This window comes from Salmo salar, chromosome ssa09, assembly GCF_905237065.1.
Source record: "Salmo salar chromosome ssa09, Ssal_v3.1, whole genome shotgun sequence".
Lineage (NCBI taxonomy): Eukaryota > Metazoa > Chordata > Actinopteri > Salmoniformes > Salmonidae > Salmo > Salmo salar.
The window spans coordinates 31,193,042-31,217,267 of NC_059450.1; the positions used below are offsets into that span (position 1 = coordinate 31,193,042).

Below are 24,226 nucleotides of genomic sequence, written 5' to 3' on the forward strand. Positions count from 1 at the left end.
CACTACTGTATATGACCTTAAATGACACACTAACAGAGCTAGAGTTTGACTGCGTTACTGTTTAATAAACACACAATTGTATATCATTCATCACACTTAAGCACTTTTGGATGCAGTATTTGCTGAACGCAGCAAAAGCTTGTGACTACATGACCTTAATAATACTCTCTCTGGGAGAAAGAGCCACACCCAGTACACCAGGGTTGTATTCATTAGGGCACACTCAGCAAAATGTTTTGCAACGGAAAACAAAAATGAGCGTTTTTTTATGATACAAGTCCATGTAATCCCTCCCTGTTTCAGTCAGTTTTCGTTTTGTTCCTAATGAATACGGCCCATGAATAACAGTGCCCCAAGGCTGTTTGGTGGAGGGCTGTGGCTGACTCACACCAGCATACATTTTAGCTGTTGAACAACGGCAATAGGAACAAGTATTTTTATTAAGGCTTCTTCCATTTCCCCACCTGCTGTCTCATATCTCCATAAAAAACTATGGTGCATAGTAACCAGTCAGCAACAGACAAATAGACACCAGATAGTGACACACACACACACAATAATCCATGACACAATACCCATATGCATGCACCATCAACCTTAACAAAAGCCCAGGATGCACAGGAGACACACAGTACGAACATAAAACAGAAAATTGTTCCTCTGACTGGGTCAGTATATGAAACTGCCAAATGGAGGACAGCTGGGAAACAGGCTGTGTGAAATGGTGTGTTTGGCGAATAAGTGCTTGTTTTTATTTGGGGGGGCTTCACTCAAAGAATACAGGAGAGATTTGTTTTTGGAAAACGGATATCTGGCACTTTTTATAGTTGCAAGACTCCAGCTGCTTGCAGAATTGACTGCGTGCCACAAAACCAATTTGGCTAATTATGCACAGAAACATCTTGAAATGGTAACCAATAAAACTGAAATAGTTCATTCAAACAACGTGGTGGTGTGTTAAGAAGTATATTCTAAAAAGACTTGACTGAAAGAATGAATCCACAGAAACACAGAGGCTACAGGAAGACATGGCTTTCACAAGTATTTCACCTACGGACACGGACACGGGGACACACACACACACACACACACACACACACACACACACACACACACACACACACACACACACACACACACACACACACACACACACACACACACACACACACACACACACACACACACACACACACACACACACACACACACACACACACACCAATCCCCATGCAGTCATAAAGAGGACAGAGTCGAGTGAGAGAGAGAGCGAGAGAGAGAGCAGAGTACGATGAAGGACGGTAATGAGCATGAAGACAGACACGTCGCAGACGCAGAGCAGGGTCAGAGCAGGGTAAAGGACACATCGAGAGGTCAGAGGTCACTCACCTTATTGTTCAATGTTAAGAAGTCCTAAACAGGCGGGTGGGCAGGAAGCAAGGAAGATGCAGCATTCATTATTATTAATTACAAGATGCAGTAGGCTATGTATGGTGAATTACAGCAAAAAGGGCCAGCTCAGCAGATCAGTGATGCATTTGTTTGTGAGGACAAGCAGAATCCTGAGTAGCAGAGTGAGTCAGAGATGCAAATAACTGTGTTCAGACACATCATGAACAGCATGGCTTAAAACTCATAAAGTCCTTATACGACAAAAGGAATTCCATGCAACTTTATTTGTACCATTAAGGGCAGTTAGTAATGGAAATAGGGCCCTAGTCTAACCTTTATAATCACAGTCTTATTAGGTTGGTTATGGGAAAAGCTATCTGGAGGATTTCAATTGAACACCGTAGACAATGTGGACATATAGAGGCTTAATGAAATATGCCACGCTTCTCATGCAGCACTAGTAAACTATCCAAGGACCACGTTATCAGCATGGCTACTTCCTGTTGTAAACATTCCTGTTCTGTCTGGTTCCCTGTAACACTCACAAGGTAGATGACTAATTTGAACAGACCTAAATAGCCTGGTCCCAGATCTGTTTGCGCTGTCTTGCCAATCCTTATGGTTATTGTCATCCTAGGAGTTGGCAAGACAGCACAAACCGATCTGAGACCAGGCTATAAAAAAAGCACTGTAATGGCCTGATATCCTTCTGAGCCAGTTCCAGACAAAGTGTTGAGAAGTGCTGCTGGAAGCATTCAGTTATGGAGTGCAATGGCATGCATGTGTTTATCACTAGCAAGCAGTGTTTGTTGGAACAGCATGGTCGGTGGCCTTGGAAATGCTCTGAATAGTTATATGCAAATTGTTAAGAAATGATTTGGGGTCTTGTGTCCTGTCCTTAAGGGTGAATTGATATGTACTGAAATGCCATTTCCCTACAGTAATACTTTGGTATTTAGGTGTTAACTGTACCTGCTGTCTCTGGTACGCAGAGAAGGTCTTCTCGATGTCCTCAAGGTCCAGGATTTTGAAAACATTGATGTCATCGACGTCCGTCCACACAGTGCCCTCCAGCTTATTCTGCAACAAAACAAAACAGCCCCCATCCATAACTAAGACTGTAAAGGCTTATTCAACTAGAACACAGGCCATACACCCCTGAAACTTTAGAGGTTACAACAACAACATAAAAACACACCCAGGGCTTGTTTGCTATATTGATTTCATGCCATTGTGCAAACAATGCAAGAGATAAAGCATTGGGCCATCCTTATCCTTCATTCCCCCTGGCCACTCTGAGGCGTAGCTACAAAAACACTAGTTTCTGTTTGCCTCAGCAGCACAACAATCACTCTCTCTGTTATGAACAGAGATGCACAAAACACCTAATTTACAGGCTATTCCCTATTAAGTGCATTCATTTTGACCGGCCCTGGTCAAAAGTAGTGCACTTTATAGGGAATAGGGTACCTGACTAAGCAGCACTCACTGACCTCAGCCAGCTTAGCCCAGTTGAATGACTTGAGTGGGTTGGAAGGCTGGGGGATATTCTTCTTCTTCAGACCAGGTCCCATTGGAGCTCCAGGGGGAGGAGGGAGACCGAAGGGAGCCATGCCCGGAGGAGGTGGGGGTCCCCCGGGTGGAGGGGGTGGAGGGGGTGGCGGTGGAGGCATGCCCTGAGTGAGTGGTAGAGGGGCTGGGATCATGCCAGCCTGCATCGGAGGGGGTGCTGTGGGACCTCCAGGGGCCCCAGGTATGAATGGAGGACCACCAGGAACACTTGGATTTGGCCTCTGAAAATGATGTGAGACATTGGGATGGACAATCGATTAGCACTGGATGTACTTCAATATTTGATATGTTCCATCATGGAAATCCTAGAAACTCTCTGTTCTAACTACAACAGTTCCAATCAACATATATTAACTTGGAAGAACATCACAAGGCAATGTTGTTGTGTGGATGTTCATGTCTAACTGTGCTCTAACCAAACACCCGCTGTATCCGCTCCTAAACTGAACTGAGCTAAGGGGAAAACCATGCGGTTTGGACAGTGAAGGACGCTGGCTAGCTAGTTTTTCAAGCTATTTACCAAGGACAGCAACCACTGTCATCTGGAGGACTATTCAAAATGTGTTATTATTTTGGTCTTTGCACAGTTGAATTATTTAGGCCATGTGTTGTTTACGTCAATTCAGCTTTTAGCTGTGAATGTGTTTGTTTGATGTTTGAAGAGAACCACAATACAAATATGTTGTTATCGTTTTCTCCTCAACGGTTTTTGTTGCATTGTATCCACATTTGTGGTTGTATTTGAGTTTTTAAATTGTCAAATAAATCCGAAAGAAGACATTAGCCTGGTCCCAAATCTGTTGTGCTGTATAGCCAACTCCTATGATTGTTGTTTAGCATGACAATGTCAATAGGAGTTCGCAAGACAGTATAAACAGATCTGGGAACAGACTACGAGGACAGAGGCCATGTTTGACGTTCAACTGTGCCATAACCAAAACATTGTGCATTTATTCCTGATTGGAAAAGCTAAAGGGAGGAGGAGGATGTAAAGATGTGATTGTGTAATGTAAAATTACAATGCAATTTCTAATGCTATTGTATTTTTCATGGAATCTTGGAAGATTAGCCCTATTGTGAGCTAAACAAGCAAACAGACGTACAGTGTTGAGGTCATGCAGCTGGGCGGAGAGGTCGGCCACTTGCTGCTTGACCTGTTTGTGCTCGCTGGACTCTTTCTCCAGCTTCTCCTTCATCTTATTCAGCGTCTGCATCATGTCCTCCTTCTCCTGGGTCTTGGCGTCACACTCGCGTTCCTTCTTGTCAAACTTCTGCTGTAGCTCATGGTGCTCTGTGAAACCAGATCAGACGAGATCAAACCAGACCATACCATACCAGATCAGATCAAACCAGATCAGTCAGCAGTATGATGATACACAGTACAGAAGGTTCTGCCTTCAGATAGTTCCATCGCTAATAGAAACCAGAGACCATTAGTGTTTGTACCTTTTCTCATTTTCTCCGCCTGTTCTTTCCACTGTTTGACTTCATTCTCGTTGACCAGCCTGAGCAGTACAACACAGGAGGTTATGCTCGGTATCTGAGGTATTAAGACATCACAACACCACTGCACAATCCCACTAGGCTTTACATCCCACTGAGGTTAGGCGTAGGCTCAGTTATAAAAACAGATTCATTAGACAAGTCATTGGTGATCAGAGTTAACAACAGGGAACCTGAAAGCTTCTTCTAAACCAGAGACAGTCAGACTTTAGATTTGCAGGAAGCAGCTGCAGTAGGTTGACTGATGTTTCTGTCTATGTGTGTTTGGAAATGTACATCTTACTGATTTCCTCATCCAAAAAACAGATCAAAGCACTTTCATTATGGATTAAGAGTTCGGGATTATATTTCCAAAAACAAATTATGAAAATCCCTGTAAAATCCACAAAATGACTTGCTGATTTGTGGCAAGTATTAAGGGATCAGGGTATTCATTCTAGACCAGCAGATAGTATTGAAAAGGATTGTAAAATGAAGGAGATCATGGGAAATATAGATACATAGAAATGCTGATTTACATTTAGCATTTGTGATGTACAGTACCTTGATCACTTGATCAAGAGTGATTATGATTATGGCCACTGTATTAAGCCTAGGATAAGATGAACTCATGAGTAAATATACAGTGCAGAGTTTTGTCTTGATCCCCATATTTGGGTTTAAAGCCATTTCTAGAACGAAGCATGTTAAATAACACATGGAGATTTACGATGATGACAGTCGGTGCTCTGCCATGCGAGGTGGGGAGGACGTCAAACCGACTCAGACATGTCAAAACATTTATCCCCCTGTCGTTCCTCTCCTATCACTCACATTCGCACCACGTTCTTCACGTTGAAGTTCTCCAGAGGGGTGACGTCAGGGTCGTGACCTTTGTCGTTCTGAAGGACGATCTGCTGCACGATGCGGTCCAGGAGGAGCCAGTACTGCACCGTGTTCCCACTACGCTTGTCTGAGAGGAAAGAGGAGAGCACTTTATTAATACACAAAAGGGAAATTTGATTGCACCAGCCAATGCATACGCAACAATGAACATCTAGGGCTGGGTTCCTGAACACAAACTAAGTCTAGTCCTGGAGTAAAAAGCATGTTCAATGGAGATTGTCCATTGAGAGTGCTTTTTAGTCCAGTACTAGGCTAAATCCATGTCCGGGGAAACAGTACCATACACATAGCAACACATTAGGGGATAGTGTAAGTGGAGAGATCAGTCTGAAGTCAGCTCCCTCAGGCCACCATACCCACAGCTAATGCAATGTGGAGGAACAGCATTACCGCTATAATGTAGAAAGTTCTTATCGACAGATAGAACACCTTCTAGATTTAAATACCTCACATAGGCAGAATTCCAACAATCATTTCCAGATATTTTGAATTACCTAGAGGACATCATTTTAACTGCCGTCCTAAAAAGGCACTAAAAACACAGATTTATTACCACTTCGGATCCCTCAGAGAAAAAAAACAGTCCAGTTCTCAAATATTTAAAATGAGGAGAGGCCTGTAGACTCTTGGTGAACCCAAACAACTGTAGAGAAATGGCGAACGGCGGGCAGGCAGCACTTACAAGGCATAAGGAGACAGTGCTGTAAGACAGATATAAAGTGCGGGTGTGCATCTGTGTGGCTCATCTTCTTCTTTATGAGCTCAAACACTTGCGTGGCACTTTTTGTGTCAATGTGCACCTGCAACAACAACAACAATGTGATATTACAACTAGTGGACAGAGAAGTGACCATTGTAAACTACATGAACTGTACAGGTCAATCGTTACTCACGGTGTCAAAGCGTTTTGCCAACGACAGTTCATCCTCGTTTCTCAGCATCTCAAAGAAGTCCAAATGCCTAGAAGACAACAAACACCTCATGGTCAGACACAATCTCCTGCAGTTGGGTATGACGGTGTGGTCTAGATCTGAAATGTACTATACCAGTCTTGACTTCACTCACCTGTCTAATGTTGAGTTGTCGTGGGACCTCAGTTTATCGATGACCGGCTGGATGCCCAACATAAGGAACTCGTACCTCAGGTGAATTCTGAACTCAAAGCTTGACTGCGGAGTACAGTACACATAGCAGTTAGACTCTCTGAAGACAACCAACAGGACCATGAGAGGGTAAAGACTTAGAGAGGAAGTGGAGCACTCACCTCCCCTGCTCCCTGACTGAGCACTGCATTGATGAAGGACATGATGGCTGTTTTCAGGTTGACCTCGTCCCTGTAACGCCCCGTACTCCTGTCCAGGTCATTCAGCAGAGTCTAAGACATTAGAAAAGGACAGAAAGAAGGAATAAGCATCAGTAAAGACATTGTTATTCTAGGTGTATGGACATGAGAAAAACATTGCTGTGGTCGTAAACACAAAACTATTTAGAGTAACGCCTGAAAGTTCAATATGTTGAGTGAATGAGACCATGAAACACGACTCTGGATCAGTTTTAACACAGGATTAAGGAAAGCCTTGGGGTAACACATTACAGTGTGAAAATCCCAAGTGAACGCTTGGCTAGAGTGGTGTCTATGTGGTATAGGAGTCTGTCCCTCCACCTGGAAGCGAGTCCTCTCGCAGGCAAACTTCTGGTAGTGCAGCATAGCCTCCAGGATCTTCCTGTGGCCTCCTGGCACCAGACAGACAGCACCCATGATCTCCAGCACCGCCACCTTGGTCTTGACGTTCTCAGTGGCCAGGCTCTGGGCGATGATGTTGATGCTCTCTGTGTGGGAGAGCACGTGGGAGCGGCCCTGGGAGTTGTTCATCAGGGCCTTGATGCAGCCGATCAGCGACGTGTGGATCTGGGACTCGGTGGTGTCGTAGTCCATGCTCTTCAGGAAGTTCAGGATGCAGGTTAGGCCGTCCAGGTCGATGAACCGCGTCACAAACCTTTAGAGGAAGAGGAGAATTGAGGTTAAAAAGGTCAGAGACAGAGGCGCATCGAAATGACACCCTATTCCCTATGTAGTACACTATTTTTGACCAGAGCCATATAGGCCCTGGTCAAATGTAGTGCACTACGTAGAGAATAGGGTGCAATTTTGAATGCACCCAGAAACAGATCCCGTTTACTATAAATCCCATTCTGTTCCTGAACAATACACAATCAGTGCCTACTACTCTCCTCTTTTACTTTGACGAGAAACTCATTTCATAGTTGACTGGGTTTCATTAGAAAATGGGGAGATGGCAATATCAAACAAGCTATATACATTAGTGAAACTGCTGGGGGGGGGGGGGGGGCTTGACAGGTGTATGGGTGTGTGTGCATCTGTTCGTATGCGTGTTCAATATATGCCAGTGGAATTGAACAGTGGCAAAATAAACATCTTTAGCCAGCAGTCAAGCACCATTTAGCACAATAACACAGGATGGAGGAAAACAGAGAAAGCTCATTGGTGATAGACTACTAGGGGTTAGAGGTCAAAGGTGAGAAGGGCAGTGTTGACCTAACCTCTGGAGGACCTTAAGGAGAAGACGTATTACGCCACGTGTGTCGGGCTAGTCTACTAAGTGTGGGCTACAGGGCTGTAATATCATATTAATGCAGTGGTGTTTGGACTGGAGAGGGAAGTGGCAGCAGATGAATGAGCTGGGGCTGTTGAATGGCTCTCAATACAAAGTCTAGCCTAGTGATCAATCATATTACATCACTCTAATGACAATAATTGGACTCTGGGAGACCCTGAGCACAGTGAATTAACCCATCCTCCTTTGTGCAAATAGCAGACTCATTAAGGCACTCTCTGCATTGTTGGGAAGGGCCCGTAAGTAAGCATTTCACTGTTAGTCTACACCTGTTGTTTATGAAGCATGTGACGAATAACATTTGATTTGTCATCCTCTATTATGACTTATAGAAAATAGAATATGAGTTTATTATAATTAATGACTCAACAAAGAAAAGGAAACTCTATATCATGTGATCTACATGGATATTATTACAATAGGTCCATCTCACAAGCAAGGCTATCCAGTGCAGTAACGTCGCACTGCAATTCTTTAGTTTTCTGCCTTTGGTTTCACAGACACATACTGTAAATAGCGCACATCATAAATGAATGCATGCATATGAGAACAAGATGGATAAAAAGGAGCATGAGTGTGTCAGTGTAACTGGTATACCTCATTGGTTGAGTCCTTAGAGCGGTCTTCAAGCTCTCTATGGTCTTGTTCCTCTCTTCCTCATCCTCCTTTTCCAGCGCAATAAGAGTCTTCCTCTGTTGATGAAAACATTGAGAAAACTTGTTAGACGAGAAGACTCAATGACAATGTACTCACTTATCAAACTCAAAGGATGTCCTGCAAGGCTCTGTTCTAGGACCAGTACGGTTCTCTCTTTGTTCCCAGGCCAGATTAACTTTGACCTATGATTCACGGTGCTGGGAAGGAACCTGCTCAGTAAGCTAGTATCCCTGGCTGTAGACCAACAGCAGGCAGCTCTTATCCCATTATCCCAGTGGCCCACCGGTAGTTCCTTCATGGATACATGACTGGAGTTAATTTCCTCTACAGGGTCTGGAGCAGGCTACACACTGTGGTAACAGTTAGGTTAGGGATCCAACCAGAACCTCTCACCTGCCAGCCCTAGTGCTATTCTACTGCCCTGGGAAAATATCATCAATTAGCCCACAGGGTCCAGAGGAAGTGTGTGGAGATTTAACACCACACCTCCAAGGTGCGAGAACCCATTGAAGAAACATAGATGAACTTCACCAGCTTGTCAAATAGTGCATGTTCAGGTGGACAAGCCTTCTCAGGTCATCATCATTTTCAATACCTTAGCAGGTTAAATAAAGGTAATACTAAATAAAGGTATCTTTGACTTATATACACTGTAAGGGTTTTCATAGTTGTTTACAGATGTGAGATATATCTAGCGTTATAAAAAGACACACACAGAGATCCCCCTCCAGGCAAACCTATAAAAGTAATTGATATTACCCCCCTAATTTACTCCAATTTCCCAAAGATTTAGCATCAGACCATAAGCTTTTAGAAAGAAACCGTAGCGGCAAGTGGAACACCAAAATCACATGACTACAGCATGTCTTCATGGTTGGCTGGTTGTTGTGCGCTATTGTTTTGCATCTGCATGGTTAGCTTTGATTGTCAAGTACAGATTGGGTATTTGATGAGGGGAGAAGGACACTTACAGCAGCCATGGAATTCAACTGGTCGATGTAGAACTCTGGCCAGCTAGTCGCACCCTTGCTCTCTTCTCCCTCCTGAAAACAGACAGTCAAAGGGTTAGATACAACACACACACACACACACACACACACACACACACACACACACACACACACACACACACACACACACACACACACACACACACACACACACACACACACACACACACACACACACACACACACACACACCTTCCTCCACCACCGCATGAACTCCTACATTTCCCTTGACCATCATATCATCATATTATCCTGACATCCAAACCATGTATTGAACAGTACAGCACAAAGCCTGAGAACAGAGCAGTCCTCCAAAGCCTAATAACCCCCATATAACCCAACCCACTAGTGTGTAATTGCTGCGGAACTCCTTCCAGTGACAATGGAAGTGTGTGAACTGGACTGCCCTCAGTCATTTCCAGCCCAGTCTCCCTTTGAGACCACAACCACACCATACATGTACTCTCAGGCTCTCACCTGGCTCTCTGGCTCACATATACTGTATAAGGTTTCTGTCTAGCTGGAGAGGAATTAGGCTCAAGTGGTCCATTTTGTCTGAGGTTTTTGGCTGGGCATGAACAGTCTAGAGTGATGTCCAGTACATGCCTTCTCCCTCCTTAGTTATGGGTTCTCAACAGATGGTAGCATTTGCTTTCTATAAAGGTTGATGTTCTGAAACAATGCCATCGTACATTCACTGCAATGACCAGGACAAGACATCTATTGAGACCAGCCTTCCTTCCACATGTTCTCTCAAACATTCTTCCACAATCATTTCAAAAGAGAAAACTCTTCCAGATGCCATTTCTTTCTTCCTGATGAGGGGATAGTAACTCAGACTCCCATCCATCCTCATCACATGAGCAATGAGATTATAAGGATGAAACCAGGCTGTATTTCAGGCAGCTGAACTCAGACAGCTGAAGGCAGCTGAATTCAGTTTTCTAGTTCCATTATTGTGTAGTCCCCTTGTAATTGACGCCACTCCAGGTGTGGTTAGATACTTGAGCTGAGGCCTCTTCGTTTAACTACCCAGCTGATCTATCTCTCCACAAAGTGGCTTTTCTCACAGGCTTAGTAAAGGTCAACACAATATCCAATTAAAGGGGTCCACAAAGCAGACTCATCCTCTGTGAAAACAAAGGATCAGGATCTATCTCAGACTCCCATCCATCCTCATCACATGACCAATGAGATTATAAGGATGGAACCAGGCTATATTTCAGGCAGCTGCATTTATTAAATGGTTGAGTAGATCTTCATTCAAAAATAATATCCCTTAAGGGAAAGAGAGGGCCTTTAAGCAATCACTATGCTCCAATCACTAATTCCCTGATGTGTGAGGGTCCAGTTGGACACCATGAAGGTCACAGCTGTGTGGTGGCAAGGCACACATTGATTAGCATCCATCATGAACCACAGAAAGTCCAGTGCAGGACCATAGATACAAGCCAGAGATACACTTACAGACGGAGGCCAAACAGTGCTCATGAGTTGTCCAAGAGAAGGAGTGGGTCAGCTGGAATGAGGTCCGTAGTAGTGACCACTACTATAGTACTTACATCACAGAGAATGCTAAAAGGAACCCCGTATTGACCACCTTGGCAGCTGGGGCTGGTAGATTCAGGTAAAGTGGGGGTGAGATCTAGTCTACAATCCAAACTGAATATTGCTTGATTTCACTATTGTGTCACTTCACCGATCAGCAATAGTGAAACAGAGCAGTTTGGATATCAGTCTAGGTGAGAACCGTGATGTTACTGAAACAAGATGTTGACCCCAGTAAGGGAACTTACTAGAGTGTACGCTGGACATGAAATGTTATGCAAATATGACAGGAAGTGAATAAGTGCTACCTTGGCTCGGAGAGCCCAACACCTGCTATTGGCTACTGGCAATGCCACTCAGCACACAACATGGAAAGACAGCTGCCTACTGCTCGAACAAACAGCAGCTGCACTGGCGTTTCTATGGCAGCACTGCAGTACTCTCTCTCTCAACGTGGTCTTACAGGGCAGGACATGCCAGACAACAGAAACCCACCAATTACAGAGCTTTTACAGACCAGGGGGGGACCTCACATTCAGCCAAACCCTATCCTTTATGAAGTCAATCCCATGAAATACCTCACTGGATAAAACTTTATCGTTTAGGTTAGGTCTGTGTGTTGGAGGCATGACCTCAGTATGTATGTACTTTAATACAGCCAGTCTTCTATATTCATATATTCACTAGTGAGATTTATGAGCTACAGTCGGTCATGACAGATGAGAACGTCCTTCCAGGAAATGTATCCAATCCATTAAAAGGGAACAGCACAACTCCCCAATGCTGGGGTTAAGTTCCTGTTAGAGCGCTGCAACACCAGCGGAGGGCTTTGATGTGTTGACTAGGCTGAATTGGGGTTAAGGCACGGAGGTGGGGAATGGAGGGGGACTGGGGCTGTGTTGGCCCCATGTTTTGTCTGGCAGCAATGATAAAAGAGCTCTTTCACCGAGACTGAGAGGATACAGTAGATCTGCTCTCTCTCGCTGCCTGACCACTCACTCACCCTCTCTCTCACCATCTCTCTCTCTCGCTACCTGACCACTCACTCACCCTCTCTCTCACTGTCTCTCTCTCTCACTGCCTGACCACTCACTCACCCTCTCTCTCACCGTCTCTCTCTCTCTCTCGCTGCCTGACCACTCACTCACCCTCTCTCTCACCATCTCTCTATCACACTGCTCTCTCTTTCCATCTTTCCATCCCCCTCTCCCTCCCTCCCCTCCCCTTTCTCTATTCCCCTCCCTCCCTCCCCCTCTTCTCTAACTCTCTCACAGTCCAGCTGCAAAACCAGCTCATTTGTTTAAGTCGCAATGAAAATATTTTCCAAAAACTGGCAGAGCTCAGCAGACATTCTCTCTAGATCCTGTAGCTAATGTACACACACACACACACACACACACACACACACACACACACACACACACACACACACACACACACACACACACACACACACAATCTCAAGCAAACACAGTACAGAGAAACAAATCAACACATGGAGGTTACATGCATACTAACTACTTGTCAAGTGGCCTTAAACTTACCTTCTTCTTGCTGCAGTACATCTGCCATTTTTTTTCAGCTGGCAGGGCGAACATGACTTCCCTGTGTTTCCCTGACAGGTCCAGCTCCTCCTGCAGAGAGAGAGAGGAACAGAGTACTGTGTTAGTGGGATATTAGGCACCTCCATGTCCAACACACTTTCATGAACTTGTGGTAAGAGGGACTATCTAATCTTTCCTGATCCATGGAAAACTCGCATTATGCTAATGTTAAGCTGATCCGGTGTTCTTCAGTGATCCTGGCTTTGTGATTTCTCACAAGATTTTCTTTTCGCTTTCTGACTTCAAACTGGTTTTGTGAGTAAGACAGGAAGCGGATTGATCAAGCTAAAGATATGAAAAGATGTGCTGATAATAGAAAGATACATTATGAACTCAAATGGTCCATGTGGATGTGTCTGCTGTTCCATGCATCTAAACCAGCCTGCAGTGTGATTGATCCCCTATCTGCTCTCTGTATTTCTGTTCCCAATCATGACCATTTACATCCAAACATCCACTGTCCCTGCAATATCAGATTAATATTGACATCCCATAGAATTCCATTGGACAGATTCCAGACAGGACGGCTGCCAAGTGGGATATCAATTCTTAAATTAAGAGTGACCCGATAACACCCTATTTCAATGACAACAACCATAATGCATTAGCATTCCTGGCTGGACTGGATCATTCTCAAACGATATGTTTGGCCGCAAATATATCAACTTCATGTGCAAGTTATTATGCACCGCCAGGTCAAGTATCTATCTCCATAACAGCACTGTGATGACTGGAGGAGGAGGGGAAAAAAATACATGCAAAACTGTTTTTACCAACAGACATCATGAAATGTGGCTAACATAAAACCAATCTAAACAGAGTAGCTTTAGCAGAGCAGATAGTCCAGTGTGAACAACAGGCATACCAGAGAGAAAACGTCACTGCCAGATGCCACATCTCTTCTCCAGGTCTGCCAAGCTACAGGCCTGATCTTATCCAGACGAGCCCTATGGAACCCCAAGTCAGAGACACAACTGGCCGGTGCATCAACGGATGGAGGGACGGAGGGACAAAATGGAGGAGTGAAATAACAGAGATAGCTAGAGAGTTTCCTCCATCGTTTAGCTGCCAACCTTCGAGGTAATATAAATAACTTCAAAGAGAAGAACGAACACAGGTCTCACTATGTTTCCTGTATTCCTCTTCTTCTTTCGAAGATGGTTGGCAACATCCCCTCATCAATCAGTGTTTTGGACTATTTTCTTCCGTTTCGTGCCCGCTGAACATGGCCCAAGCCATATTTCCCTCGTCCTGAGGCATTGAGCCAGGCTGTTTACCAGACTAGGGTTTAGGCTGACACTGTTTGACATATCTGTTTTGGCCCATTGTGAGAGGTCCCGTCAGGACACAATGGCTGCAGATGGGTTCTCTGCAGGAGGCCTGTTTGGCCAGTGCCGAGTGACTCGGCAGAGCATGTGCAGCCCTGCGAGGAGCCCAACAGTACCACTGGCTGCTCTGCTGGCTGCTGCTTGGAGGGGACAGGCACTGTCACCCCCTGCCTGCACAGACGCTCACTGGCCCCCTGCTCAATGGAGTCTGCAGAGCTAAATGAAGATGAGCTGTATGGTCCCACTCACGGCAGTTAACCCTTTAATGGATCATTAATGAGAGGAACCAGAAGATCACAGAGAGGTTTGGTCACAGAGAGGTTGGGATTATGAGAATGAGGACTAGGAAAAAGCCATTCTCTATCTTCATAGAGGCATGAGCACTGGCCCTTAGTTAACACTGTGATGACCATACAAACAGGAAACCATGGGCCTCTGAGCTTTCTGAACGTTCCTTTTTCTGAAATACTGTATGGTTGCCGTGCAGAGGGCAGTCTACATGTGTTATAGTGTTAAAGCTATTAGTAAAGCACCTTTATATTGCAGTCAAGAAACATTGACTTTGCTGGAAACAAGCAAACATAGAGTATATCAGAGGACATACAGTATATAAAAAACCAGCCCCTCCCTTAGTGAGTATTTATGAGTCAATAACACAGCCAGGCCCTGGAAACAGAGTTGAAGAAAAGCAAGTGCAGACCTGGCCGCGTCGCCTTCCAACATGGCAGCCGTCCACGTATCCCTCACATGTGATTAAGCTAGTTAAATACTTCACAGTCCTGAAAGCTTCTGATTCGATTGTAATCATGTAATAAATGAAAGCCAAACGAAAACATTTACGTCCAACGCAATCATTTTGTTTAAAAGTCATCGTGGACAAGAGTGCTTTTTATGGCAAGATCCCTTTACTAGTCATCTATTTATAGTGTCGAGCTGAACCAAGTACCAACCGGCAGCTCTGTATGGGGGAGAGAGGCAGAGTAGAGAGAGACAGAGAGACAGACAGAGAGACAGACAACAGAAAAACAGACAGAAAGAGAGAGAGACAGAGAGCAAGAGTAAGCATGTCAGCATGGCAGTGGGCCAAGCCCAGCCCTGGAACAGTACGTACCACAAGCTCAGAGAACATGGCATCCAGCTCCTCCTCAGGCGGCATGGGCAGGGAAGGCGCCATGGTCTGTAGGGTGAAGTTACTGTCATGGCGGAGGCGGTAGGTGATCTCCGGGTGATCACTCCCTTTAAAACAGCAGAATATATCAGAAAAGCCCCGCCCTGGACGCTTGCGAGGGGCCATGGCTTGGCAGTGGCGGGGTCTGGGCACTTTCTAGGGAACGTTACCGTCTCTCACAACGGCTCCCTATAGAAGGAGACAAGGGGAAACTGTTAGTGGAATACATGGTCGGAGTGGTTTCACCAGGTATTTGTCACCCAAAGGGCGTCACTTCTAACAACAAGGGTGTGGTCTATATCACCCTCCAAAGTTGTGGTAATGTCATCCCCAGGGCGTGGTGTATGTCACTCAAATGTGAGTGGCTGAGTTCCAAAACACAGGCCTAAATGTACAGCTACATAACCAGATCCAACAATGTGTCGAGGTAAAGAGACACAGAGTCCCATGTCAATGGGAGAGAGCCATCACTGGACTATTGGCTTCTCTATAGAGAAAACACAGTGCTACACTACAAATAATATGCCAGAGTCTGATTTATTCAAATAATTAGATAAAAGCAAAATGGTTTGATGTTTAGTAACAAGCCAACCCTTCATCATCATGTGCTTCACATTGCAGGGCTCCTGTCTCCTTTCTCCCCCACTGTAGACTAGAAGGTGAAAGATTCTCTGATACTGAGATACACACACCATGTATGACCATGTAGAGGTGTCTGTACCCCCATCCAGTATAGCATCACCATATTTGGTCATGTGGATGTGCACAGTTGACCAGGTTCCAGGGGAAGTAGCATAAACCACCCAACACATAAACCGAGAGAGAGACAGACAGAGAGAGAGCGACAGAAAGAAAATAACAAAATAAAGAAAAAAATGAAGAGAGAAAGAAAGACCAAAAAAGAGAGAAAAAAAGAGAGAAAGAGAGAGATAAAGAGAGTAGAGTTATACTGAGGGGCCTCAACCTGCTGTATTCCTCTCTGTGACCCTATACAGCAGGACCAGGATTTACAGTGTGAGCTCCAAAAGTATTGGGACAGTGACACAATTGTTGTTGTTTTGGCTCTGTAGTCCAGCACTTTGGATTTGAAACGATACAATGACTATGAGGTTAAAGCGCAGACAGTCAGATTTAATTTCATCCATATCGGGTGAACCGTTTAGAAATTACAGTACTTTTTGTACATATTGTCGTCGTCGTCCCCCCATTTTAGGGGACCAAGTTATATTTATGCCTGCTCCTAGTCTCACTCATCATTATTCAAGATTCATTCAGGATTATCCGTATTTTCATGGTAGCATCCACATAATGTAGAAGTGTTTAGAAACATATTCTATTCTTATTTACAATAAAAGTGACTCCACAATGACACAATATATTATTTACCATTCATTTCTATTGGGCACCAAATAATCTGAAACAACCAAAACAAACAGCAAACAAATGTGTAGAGTTACAAGCTTGATGTAGTCATTGTGTGCTATGAATATGGGACCACATTTTACTACTTTAATACACATAAGTGAATTTATACCAATACTTAAAATCAGGGGACTACGTACAAAAAGTGCTGTAATTTCTTAACTCTTCACCCGGTATGGATGAAAACACCCTCAAAGGAAAGCTGATAGTCTGCACTTCAACCTCATAGTCATTGTTTCATTTCAAATCACAGTCAAAACAACAACAAATGTGTCACTGTCCCAATACTTTTGGAGCTCACTGTACATCCAAACACAGACACTGTGGTGATAATTGCACTGACTGGGTAGAATCACTGTGGTGAAGAGGTTACATAAGCGATAAGGCCCAGGGGGGTGTGGTATATGGCCAATATTATCACGGCTAAGGGCTGTTCTTCTGCACGACTGTCACGTCCTGACCAGTAGAGGGTGTAGTTGGGTCAGGACGTGGCAGAAGGGAGTGTGTTTTTTATTGTTTCATTGATTTTGGCCGTGTGACTTCCAATCAAGCACAGCTGTAGAGGGTTGTGGTTGATTGGGAGTCACACATAAGGAGCATGTTTTTCCTTTGGGTTTTGTGGGTAATTGTTTCTTGTTTAGTGTGTTTGCACCTGACAGGACTGTTGGCTGTCAGTTTCCTTGTTTTGTTTGTTATAGTGTTCTTTCTAATTAAATTGAAAGATGAATACTAACTCCGCTGCATTTTGGTCCATTCCTGAAGACAGCCCTTACAACGACGCATCGCGGAGTGCCTGGATACAGCCCTTAGCCGTGGTATATTGGCCATATACCACAAACCCCTGAGGTGCCTAATTGCTATTATGAACTGGTTACCAACATAATTAGTCAAAATAAATGTTTTGTCATACCCGTGGTATACGGTCTGATATACCATGGCTGTTAGCCAATCAGCATTCAAGGCTCGAACCACCCAGTTTATAAATGGTCTTTATATGTTACTGTACAGCAGGCACTTCTGCAAAAATAAAATGCACATAATAATCCTTATGAGAGTGTTAAAGAAACTTTGTATACATTAAGCTCACCATGAAACATATTGTAATTCCCCCTGCCTGTACATGGCTGAACACACACACACACACACACACACACACACACACACACACACAGAAACACAGCTTTCTGTGGTGCACGTAAATGTGATATGCATTTTAAACAGGTTTAATTGAGGAGCACCTTGAGCCTTGAGAAGTGAGCACCTGCAATATCTTCTGCAAAACATACTTTCACTCAGGGGTTATTGTATTGTGCGAGGTAGTAAGCTTTACACTTAAACTACTACTTTGGTAACAGGCTTGAAACATGCTGATAGATCATAGTGACCAGTAAACTAGTGGCTTGACTATTCTATAAATAAGTAGGTATAGGCTTCTATTCATCACATCCTTCATCTACTGTTCCTTCTAGTCATTCTCTTCATCCTGCATCCCACTACCTGACTGGAAATATACTTCCTCATACGGTAACGACACTGTCTCATAAAAGGTTAAATGTCTTCAAACAGTGTACTGGCTGCTTCTATCCTCCTCTCTATCTCTCTGGCCTACCAGACAGTGAGTCTGAGCAGAAGCAAAGTGATTTCTATAATCCAGACTGGGCTAGTCAAAACAAATTGCAGGATGTTAGTCTTTGAAGAGGGAGAGATTCTGATGTTGTGAGAGTAAATCATGTGACTCATATCTGTGAGCTTTCATTAAGCAGGAGCCAGAGACTCAACTCCCACTGTTTCTGCTGAGAGAGAGGAGAGAGAAAGATAAAAGATTTGAGACAAAAAGAGAGAATCTCAATGAAAGGAGAAAAGCAAAATAAAATAATATCACCGAATTTTGCTATTGCTTAAACCGAAAAGTTACATGGATATTAACTTAATAGTAATAATATTTGAGGTTTCTGGGTTTTAGGGCTGGAAATTGCCAGGGACTGCACGATACAATATTATCACAATGCTTATACAATATGTATTGCAATTCAATACTTGCTCACTATGTGTCTGCTGCAGAGGGAGAAGAGAGCCATAAGAAAATTAGTTTTGATCAGACACGGAAATAAAAAGTGCTGAAAACATGTTGGCTCACTAATTAAAAAGCTATAGGATGACAAATACCAGCGTTTTGGTGCAGGTACAGCTGACTGCGCTAGCTAACGCTACCTAGCAAAAAAATGAACAATTATAATAATATACATATTATATTTTTATCGATACTTGGAGTCATAGTATTGATAGAATATCGTCCCAAAAGAATATTGTCAAACTGAGGGGGGAATATGATGCAAATCCAATCCCCAAATCACAAGATAAGTGGGTCTCAAATCAAATACAAATACCATGGGCCCTTGTCAAAAGTAGTGCACTATATAGGGAATAGGGTCCCATTTCAGACGCAAACCAGGGTTGGCCCAAAAGCCAATCTAAGAACCGCAGGAGAGAAAAATGAAACCCAGCCATCTGTGGTAGCAGACGGTGCAGCCCCCAGTCGGGTTAGGGTCAGACAGCGGCCAGTACTGTATTTGGGGTTCATGCACAAAAATCTCTCAGTGAATAATTTACACAAACTGAGATGAGAGGGTCTTCCCTTGCTGTCAGTTTTTCTCCTGGGAGAGGTCATATGCACAAGGCACACAAAAGGCCATAGCGAAAGAGATCAGCTTCCCAAACACCCAAGCAAGCACTACTCTGACGTTCCACAAAGCTCTAAGCAAACAGTATAATTCAACCTCTTCAGTTACTATAAAGGGTTTTTCTTGAACTAAGGATGTGTGGATGTGGGTGTTTAAGCAGGCTAAATCCTGTGGGTGTTTAGGCAGGTTAAATCCTGTGAGTGTTTAGGCAGGTTAAATCCTGTGGGTGTTTAGGCAGGTTAAATCCTGAGGGTGTTTAGGTAGGTTAAATCCTGAGGGTGTTTAGGCAGGTTAAATCCTGTGGGTGTTTAGGCAGGTTAAATCCTGTGGGCATTTAGGTAGGTTAAATCTTGAGGGTGTTTAGACAGGTTAAATCATGTGGTCGTGGAAGATACAGAACCCATTCAATCCACAACATTGACATCTTGTATTAGAGAACAACTTTAACATTGTGTTACAGTAGTAGAGATGTATAAATGAGAACAGACCAAACAAGAATGTAAACGTGATTGACCGCTCTTTGCACCAGGCACATCCAGTTTATGTCGCATAATCAAGCAATAAGGCCCGAGGGGGTGTGGTATATGGCCAGTATACCACGGCTAAGCTAAAGTAAAACCTACAGGAGGGTTGCTCTCCAGGAACAGGGTTGGATTGAAAACCTACAGGAGGGTAGGTCTCCAGGAACAGGGTTGGATTGAAAACCTACAGGAGGGTAGCTCTCCAGGAACAGGGTTGGATTGTAATCTACAGGAGGGTAGCTCTCCAGGAACATGGTTGGATTGTAATCTACAGGAAGGTAGCTCTCCAGAAACAGGGTTAGATTGAAAACCTACAGGAGGGTAGCTCTCCAGGAACATGGTTGGATTGTAATCTACAGGAAGGTAGCTCTCCAGGAACATGGTTGGATTGTAATCTACAGGAGGGTAGCTCTCCAGGAACATGGTTGGATTGTAATCTACAGGAAGGTAGCTCTCCAGGAACATGGTTGGATTGTAATCTACAGGAGGGTAGCTCTCAAGGAACATGGTTGGATTGTAATCTACAGGAGGGTAGCTCTCAAGGAACATGGTTGGAGAGCCAGTAAAACCAAGATGTCTTTCCAGGACCTCAAATTCAAATAAGTGTCAGATTTTTTATTTTTTAAGTCTCTCTCCCCAGCTATCATTGTAAAAACACATGAAACGGTCTGTTTGTTTATGACCAAACCTGTCCTTCATGAATGGACTACCATCATCAGCACAGAGGGCATGTCTCAAATGGCACCCTATTCCCTTTTAGTGCCAGGGCCCATACTACGTTATAGAGGGAGTAGGGTGCCATTTGGGAGGAATACTGAATGTGTTCCACGTGCTGGACTGTTCCTACCATAGCAGATGATGTCCTTGTGAACTTCACATGACATGTATCCTTGGAAAGGGGGATTTTCTGTGACAGGGAATTAAAGAGGGAACCAAAAGGAGAAACAGGTACTGCACGTATAACAGCTGTAGTAAGACCTGGAAGAGAGCCTGTAGAGAAACCATTCTCCCCTTTCTCACACAGGTCAGCGTCAGGAAAAACAGACACAGACACACACACAGCTCAGTGTCAGTAAAGAGACACACACACACACACACACACACACACACACACACACACACACACACACACACACACACACACACACACACACACACACACACACACAGCTCAGTGTCAGTAAAGACACACAACACACACACACACAGCTCAGTGTCAGTAAAGACACACACACACACACAGCTCTGTCTCAGTAAAGCACACACACACACACACACACACACAGCTCAGTGTCAGTAAAGACACACACAAACACACACACACACAAGTCAGCACAGTAAAGACACACACACTGACAGGTCAGCGTCAGTAAAGACACACACACAGGTCAGGGTCAGTGAAGACACACAGGTCAGGGTCAGTAAAGACACACACACAGGTCAGGGTCAGTAAAGACACACACACAGGTCAGGGTCAGTAAAGACACACACACAGGTCAGGGTCAGTGAAGACACACAGGTCAGGGTCAGTGAAGACACACACACAGGTCAGGGTCAGTAAAGACACACACACAGGTCAGGGTCAGTAAAGACACACACACAGGTCAGGGTCAGCAAAGACACACAGGTCAGGGTCAGTAAAGACACACAGGTCAGCGTCAGTAAAGACACACAGGTCAGCGTCAGTAAAGACACACAGGTCAGGGTCAGTAAAGACACACAGGTCAGGGTCAGTAAAGACACACAGGTCAGGGTCAGTAAAGACACACAGGTCAGCGTCAGTAAAGACACACACACAGGTCAGCGTCAGTAAAGACACACAGGTCAGGGTCAGTAAAGACACACAGGTCAGCGACAGTAAAGACACACAGGTCAGCGTCAGTAAAGACACACACAGGTCAGGGTCAGTAAAGACACACAGGTCAGCGTCAGTAAAGACACACAGGTCAGGGTCAGTAAAGACACACAGGTCAGCGTCAGTAAAGACACACAGGTCAGAGTCAGTAAAGACACACAGGTCAGCGACAGTAAAGACACACAGGTCAGGGTCAGTAAAGACACACAGGTCAGGGTCAGTAAAGACACACAGGTCAGGGTCAGTAAAGACACACAGGTCAGCGTCAGTAAAGACACACACACAGGTCAGGGTCAGTAAAGACACACAGGTCAGGGTCAGTAAAGACACACAGGTCAGGGTCAGTAAAGACACACAGGTCAGGGTCAGTAAAGACACACAGGTCAGCGTCAGTAAAGACACACAGGTCAGCGTCAGTAAAGACACACACACAGGTCAGCGACAGTGAAGACACACAGGTCAGGGTCAGTAAAGACACACAGGTCAGGGTCAGTAAAGACACACAGGTCAGGGTCAGTAAAGACACACAGGTCAGGGTCAGTAAAGACACACAGGTCAGCGTCAGTAAAGACACACAGGTCAGGGTCAGTAAAGACACACACACAGGTCAGCGTCAGTAAAGACACACAGGTCAGGGTCAGTAAAGACACACACACAGGTCAGCGTCAGTAAAGACACACACACAGGTCAGGGTCAGTAAAGACACACAGGTCAGGGTCAGTGAAGACACACAGGTCAGCGACAGTAAAGACACACAGGTCAGCGTCAGTAAAGACACATAGGTCAGCGTCAGTAAAGACACACAGGTCAGGGTCAGTAAAGACACACAGGTCAGCGTCAGTAAAGACACACAGGTCAGCGTCAGTAAAGACACACAGGTCAGCGTCAGTAAAGACACACACACAGGTCAGCGTCAGTAAAGACACACAGGTCAGAGTCAGTAAAGACACACAGGTCAGCGTCAGTAAAGACACACAGGTCAGCGACAGTAAAGACACACAGGTCAGGGTCAGTAAAGACACACAGGTCAGCGTCAGTAAAGACACACAGGTCAGGGTCAGTAAAGACACACAGGTCAGCGTCAGTAAAGACACACAGGTCAGGGTCAGTAAAGACACACAGGTCAGCGTCAGTAAAGACACACAGGTCAGGGTCAGTAAAGACACACAGGTCAGGGTCAGTAAAGACACACAGGTCAGGGTCAGTAAAGACACACAGGTCAGGGTCAGTAAAGACACACAGGTCAGGGTCAATAAAGACACACAGGTCAGCGTCAGTAAAGACACACAGGTCAGGGTCAGTAAAGACACACAGGTCAGGGTCAGTAAAGACACACACACAGGTCAGAGTCAGTAAAGACACACAGGTCAGCGTCAGTAAAGACACACAGGTCAGCGTCAGTAAAGACACACAGGTCAGCGTCAGTAAAGACACACAGGTCAGCGTCAGTAAAGACACACAGGTCAGCGTCAGTAAAGACACACACACAGGTCAGGGTCAGTAAAGACACACACACAGGTCAGCGACAGTAAAGACACACAGGTCAGGGTCAGTAAAGACACACAGGTCAGCGTCAGTAAAGACACACAGGTCAGGGTCAGTAAAGACACACAGGTCAGCGTCAGTAAAGACACACAGGTCAGCGTCAGTAAAGACACACAGGTCAGCGTCAGTAAAGACACACAGGTCAGGGTCAGTAAAGACACACACACAGGTCAGCGTCAGTAAAGACACACAGGTCAGCGTCAGTAAAGACACACAGGTCAGGGTCAGTAAAGACACACACACACAGGTCACGACAGTAAAGACACACAGGTCAGGGTCAGTAAAGACACACAGGTCAGCGTCAGTAAAGACACACACACAGGTCAGCGTCAGTAAAGACACACAGGTCAGGGTCAGTAAAGACACACAGGTCAGCGACAGTAAAGACACACAGGTCAGCGTCAGTAAAGACACACAGGTCAGGGTCAGTAAAGACACACAGGTCAGGGTCAGTAAAGACACACAGGTCAGCGTCAGTAAAGACACACAGGTCAGCGTCAGTAAAGACACACAGGTCAGGGTCAGTAAAGACACACAGGTCAGCGTCAGTAAAGACACACAGGTCAGGGTCAGTAAAGACACACAGGTCAGCGTCAGTAAAGCACACACAGGTCAGGGTCAGTAAAGACACACAGGTCAGCGTCAGTAAAGACACACAGGTCAGCGTCAGTAAAGACACACAGGTCAGCGTCAGTAAAGACACACAGGTCAGCGTCAGTAAAGACACACAGGTCAGGGTCAGTAAAGACACACAGGTCAGCGTCAGTAAAGACACACAGGTCAGGGTCAGTAAAGACACACACACAGGTCAGCGTCAGTAAAGACACACACACAGGTCAGGGTCAGTGAAGACACACAGGTCAGCGTCAGTAAAGACACACAGGTCAGGGTCAGTAAAG

The 24,226-nt window shown here is 44.8% G+C and overlaps 1 protein-coding gene across 1 annotated transcript in view; it reads right to left on the reverse strand.

Moving 5' to 3' along the window:
* Positions 1-24,226, reverse strand: part of daam1a (dishevelled associated activator of morphogenesis 1a) — an 80,214-nt gene that overhangs the window by 40,891 nt on the left and 15,097 nt on the right. Inside the window, exons 2-15 of the mRNA XM_045723587.1 lie at positions 15,247-15,492; positions 12,748-12,837; positions 9,617-9,688; positions 8,586-8,680; positions 7,016-7,349; positions 6,617-6,727; positions 6,418-6,521; positions 6,246-6,312; positions 6,035-6,152; positions 5,281-5,419; positions 4,411-4,469; positions 4,068-4,255; positions 2,886-3,185; positions 2,365-2,472 (exon numbers count right to left, since the gene is read on the reverse strand). Coding sequence (XP_045579543.1) covers positions 2,365-2,472; positions 2,886-3,185; positions 4,068-4,255; positions 4,411-4,469; positions 5,281-5,419; positions 6,035-6,152; positions 6,246-6,312; positions 6,418-6,521; positions 6,617-6,727; positions 7,016-7,349; positions 8,586-8,680; positions 9,617-9,688; positions 12,748-12,837; positions 15,247-15,429 — 1,968 coding nt within the window. The 5' untranslated portion in view covers positions 15,430-15,492. The remainder of the gene's footprint in view (positions 1-2,364; positions 2,473-2,885; positions 3,186-4,067; positions 4,256-4,410; positions 4,470-5,280; positions 5,420-6,034; positions 6,153-6,245; positions 6,313-6,417; positions 6,522-6,616; positions 6,728-7,015; positions 7,350-8,585; positions 8,681-9,616; positions 9,689-12,747; positions 12,838-15,246; positions 15,493-24,226) is intronic.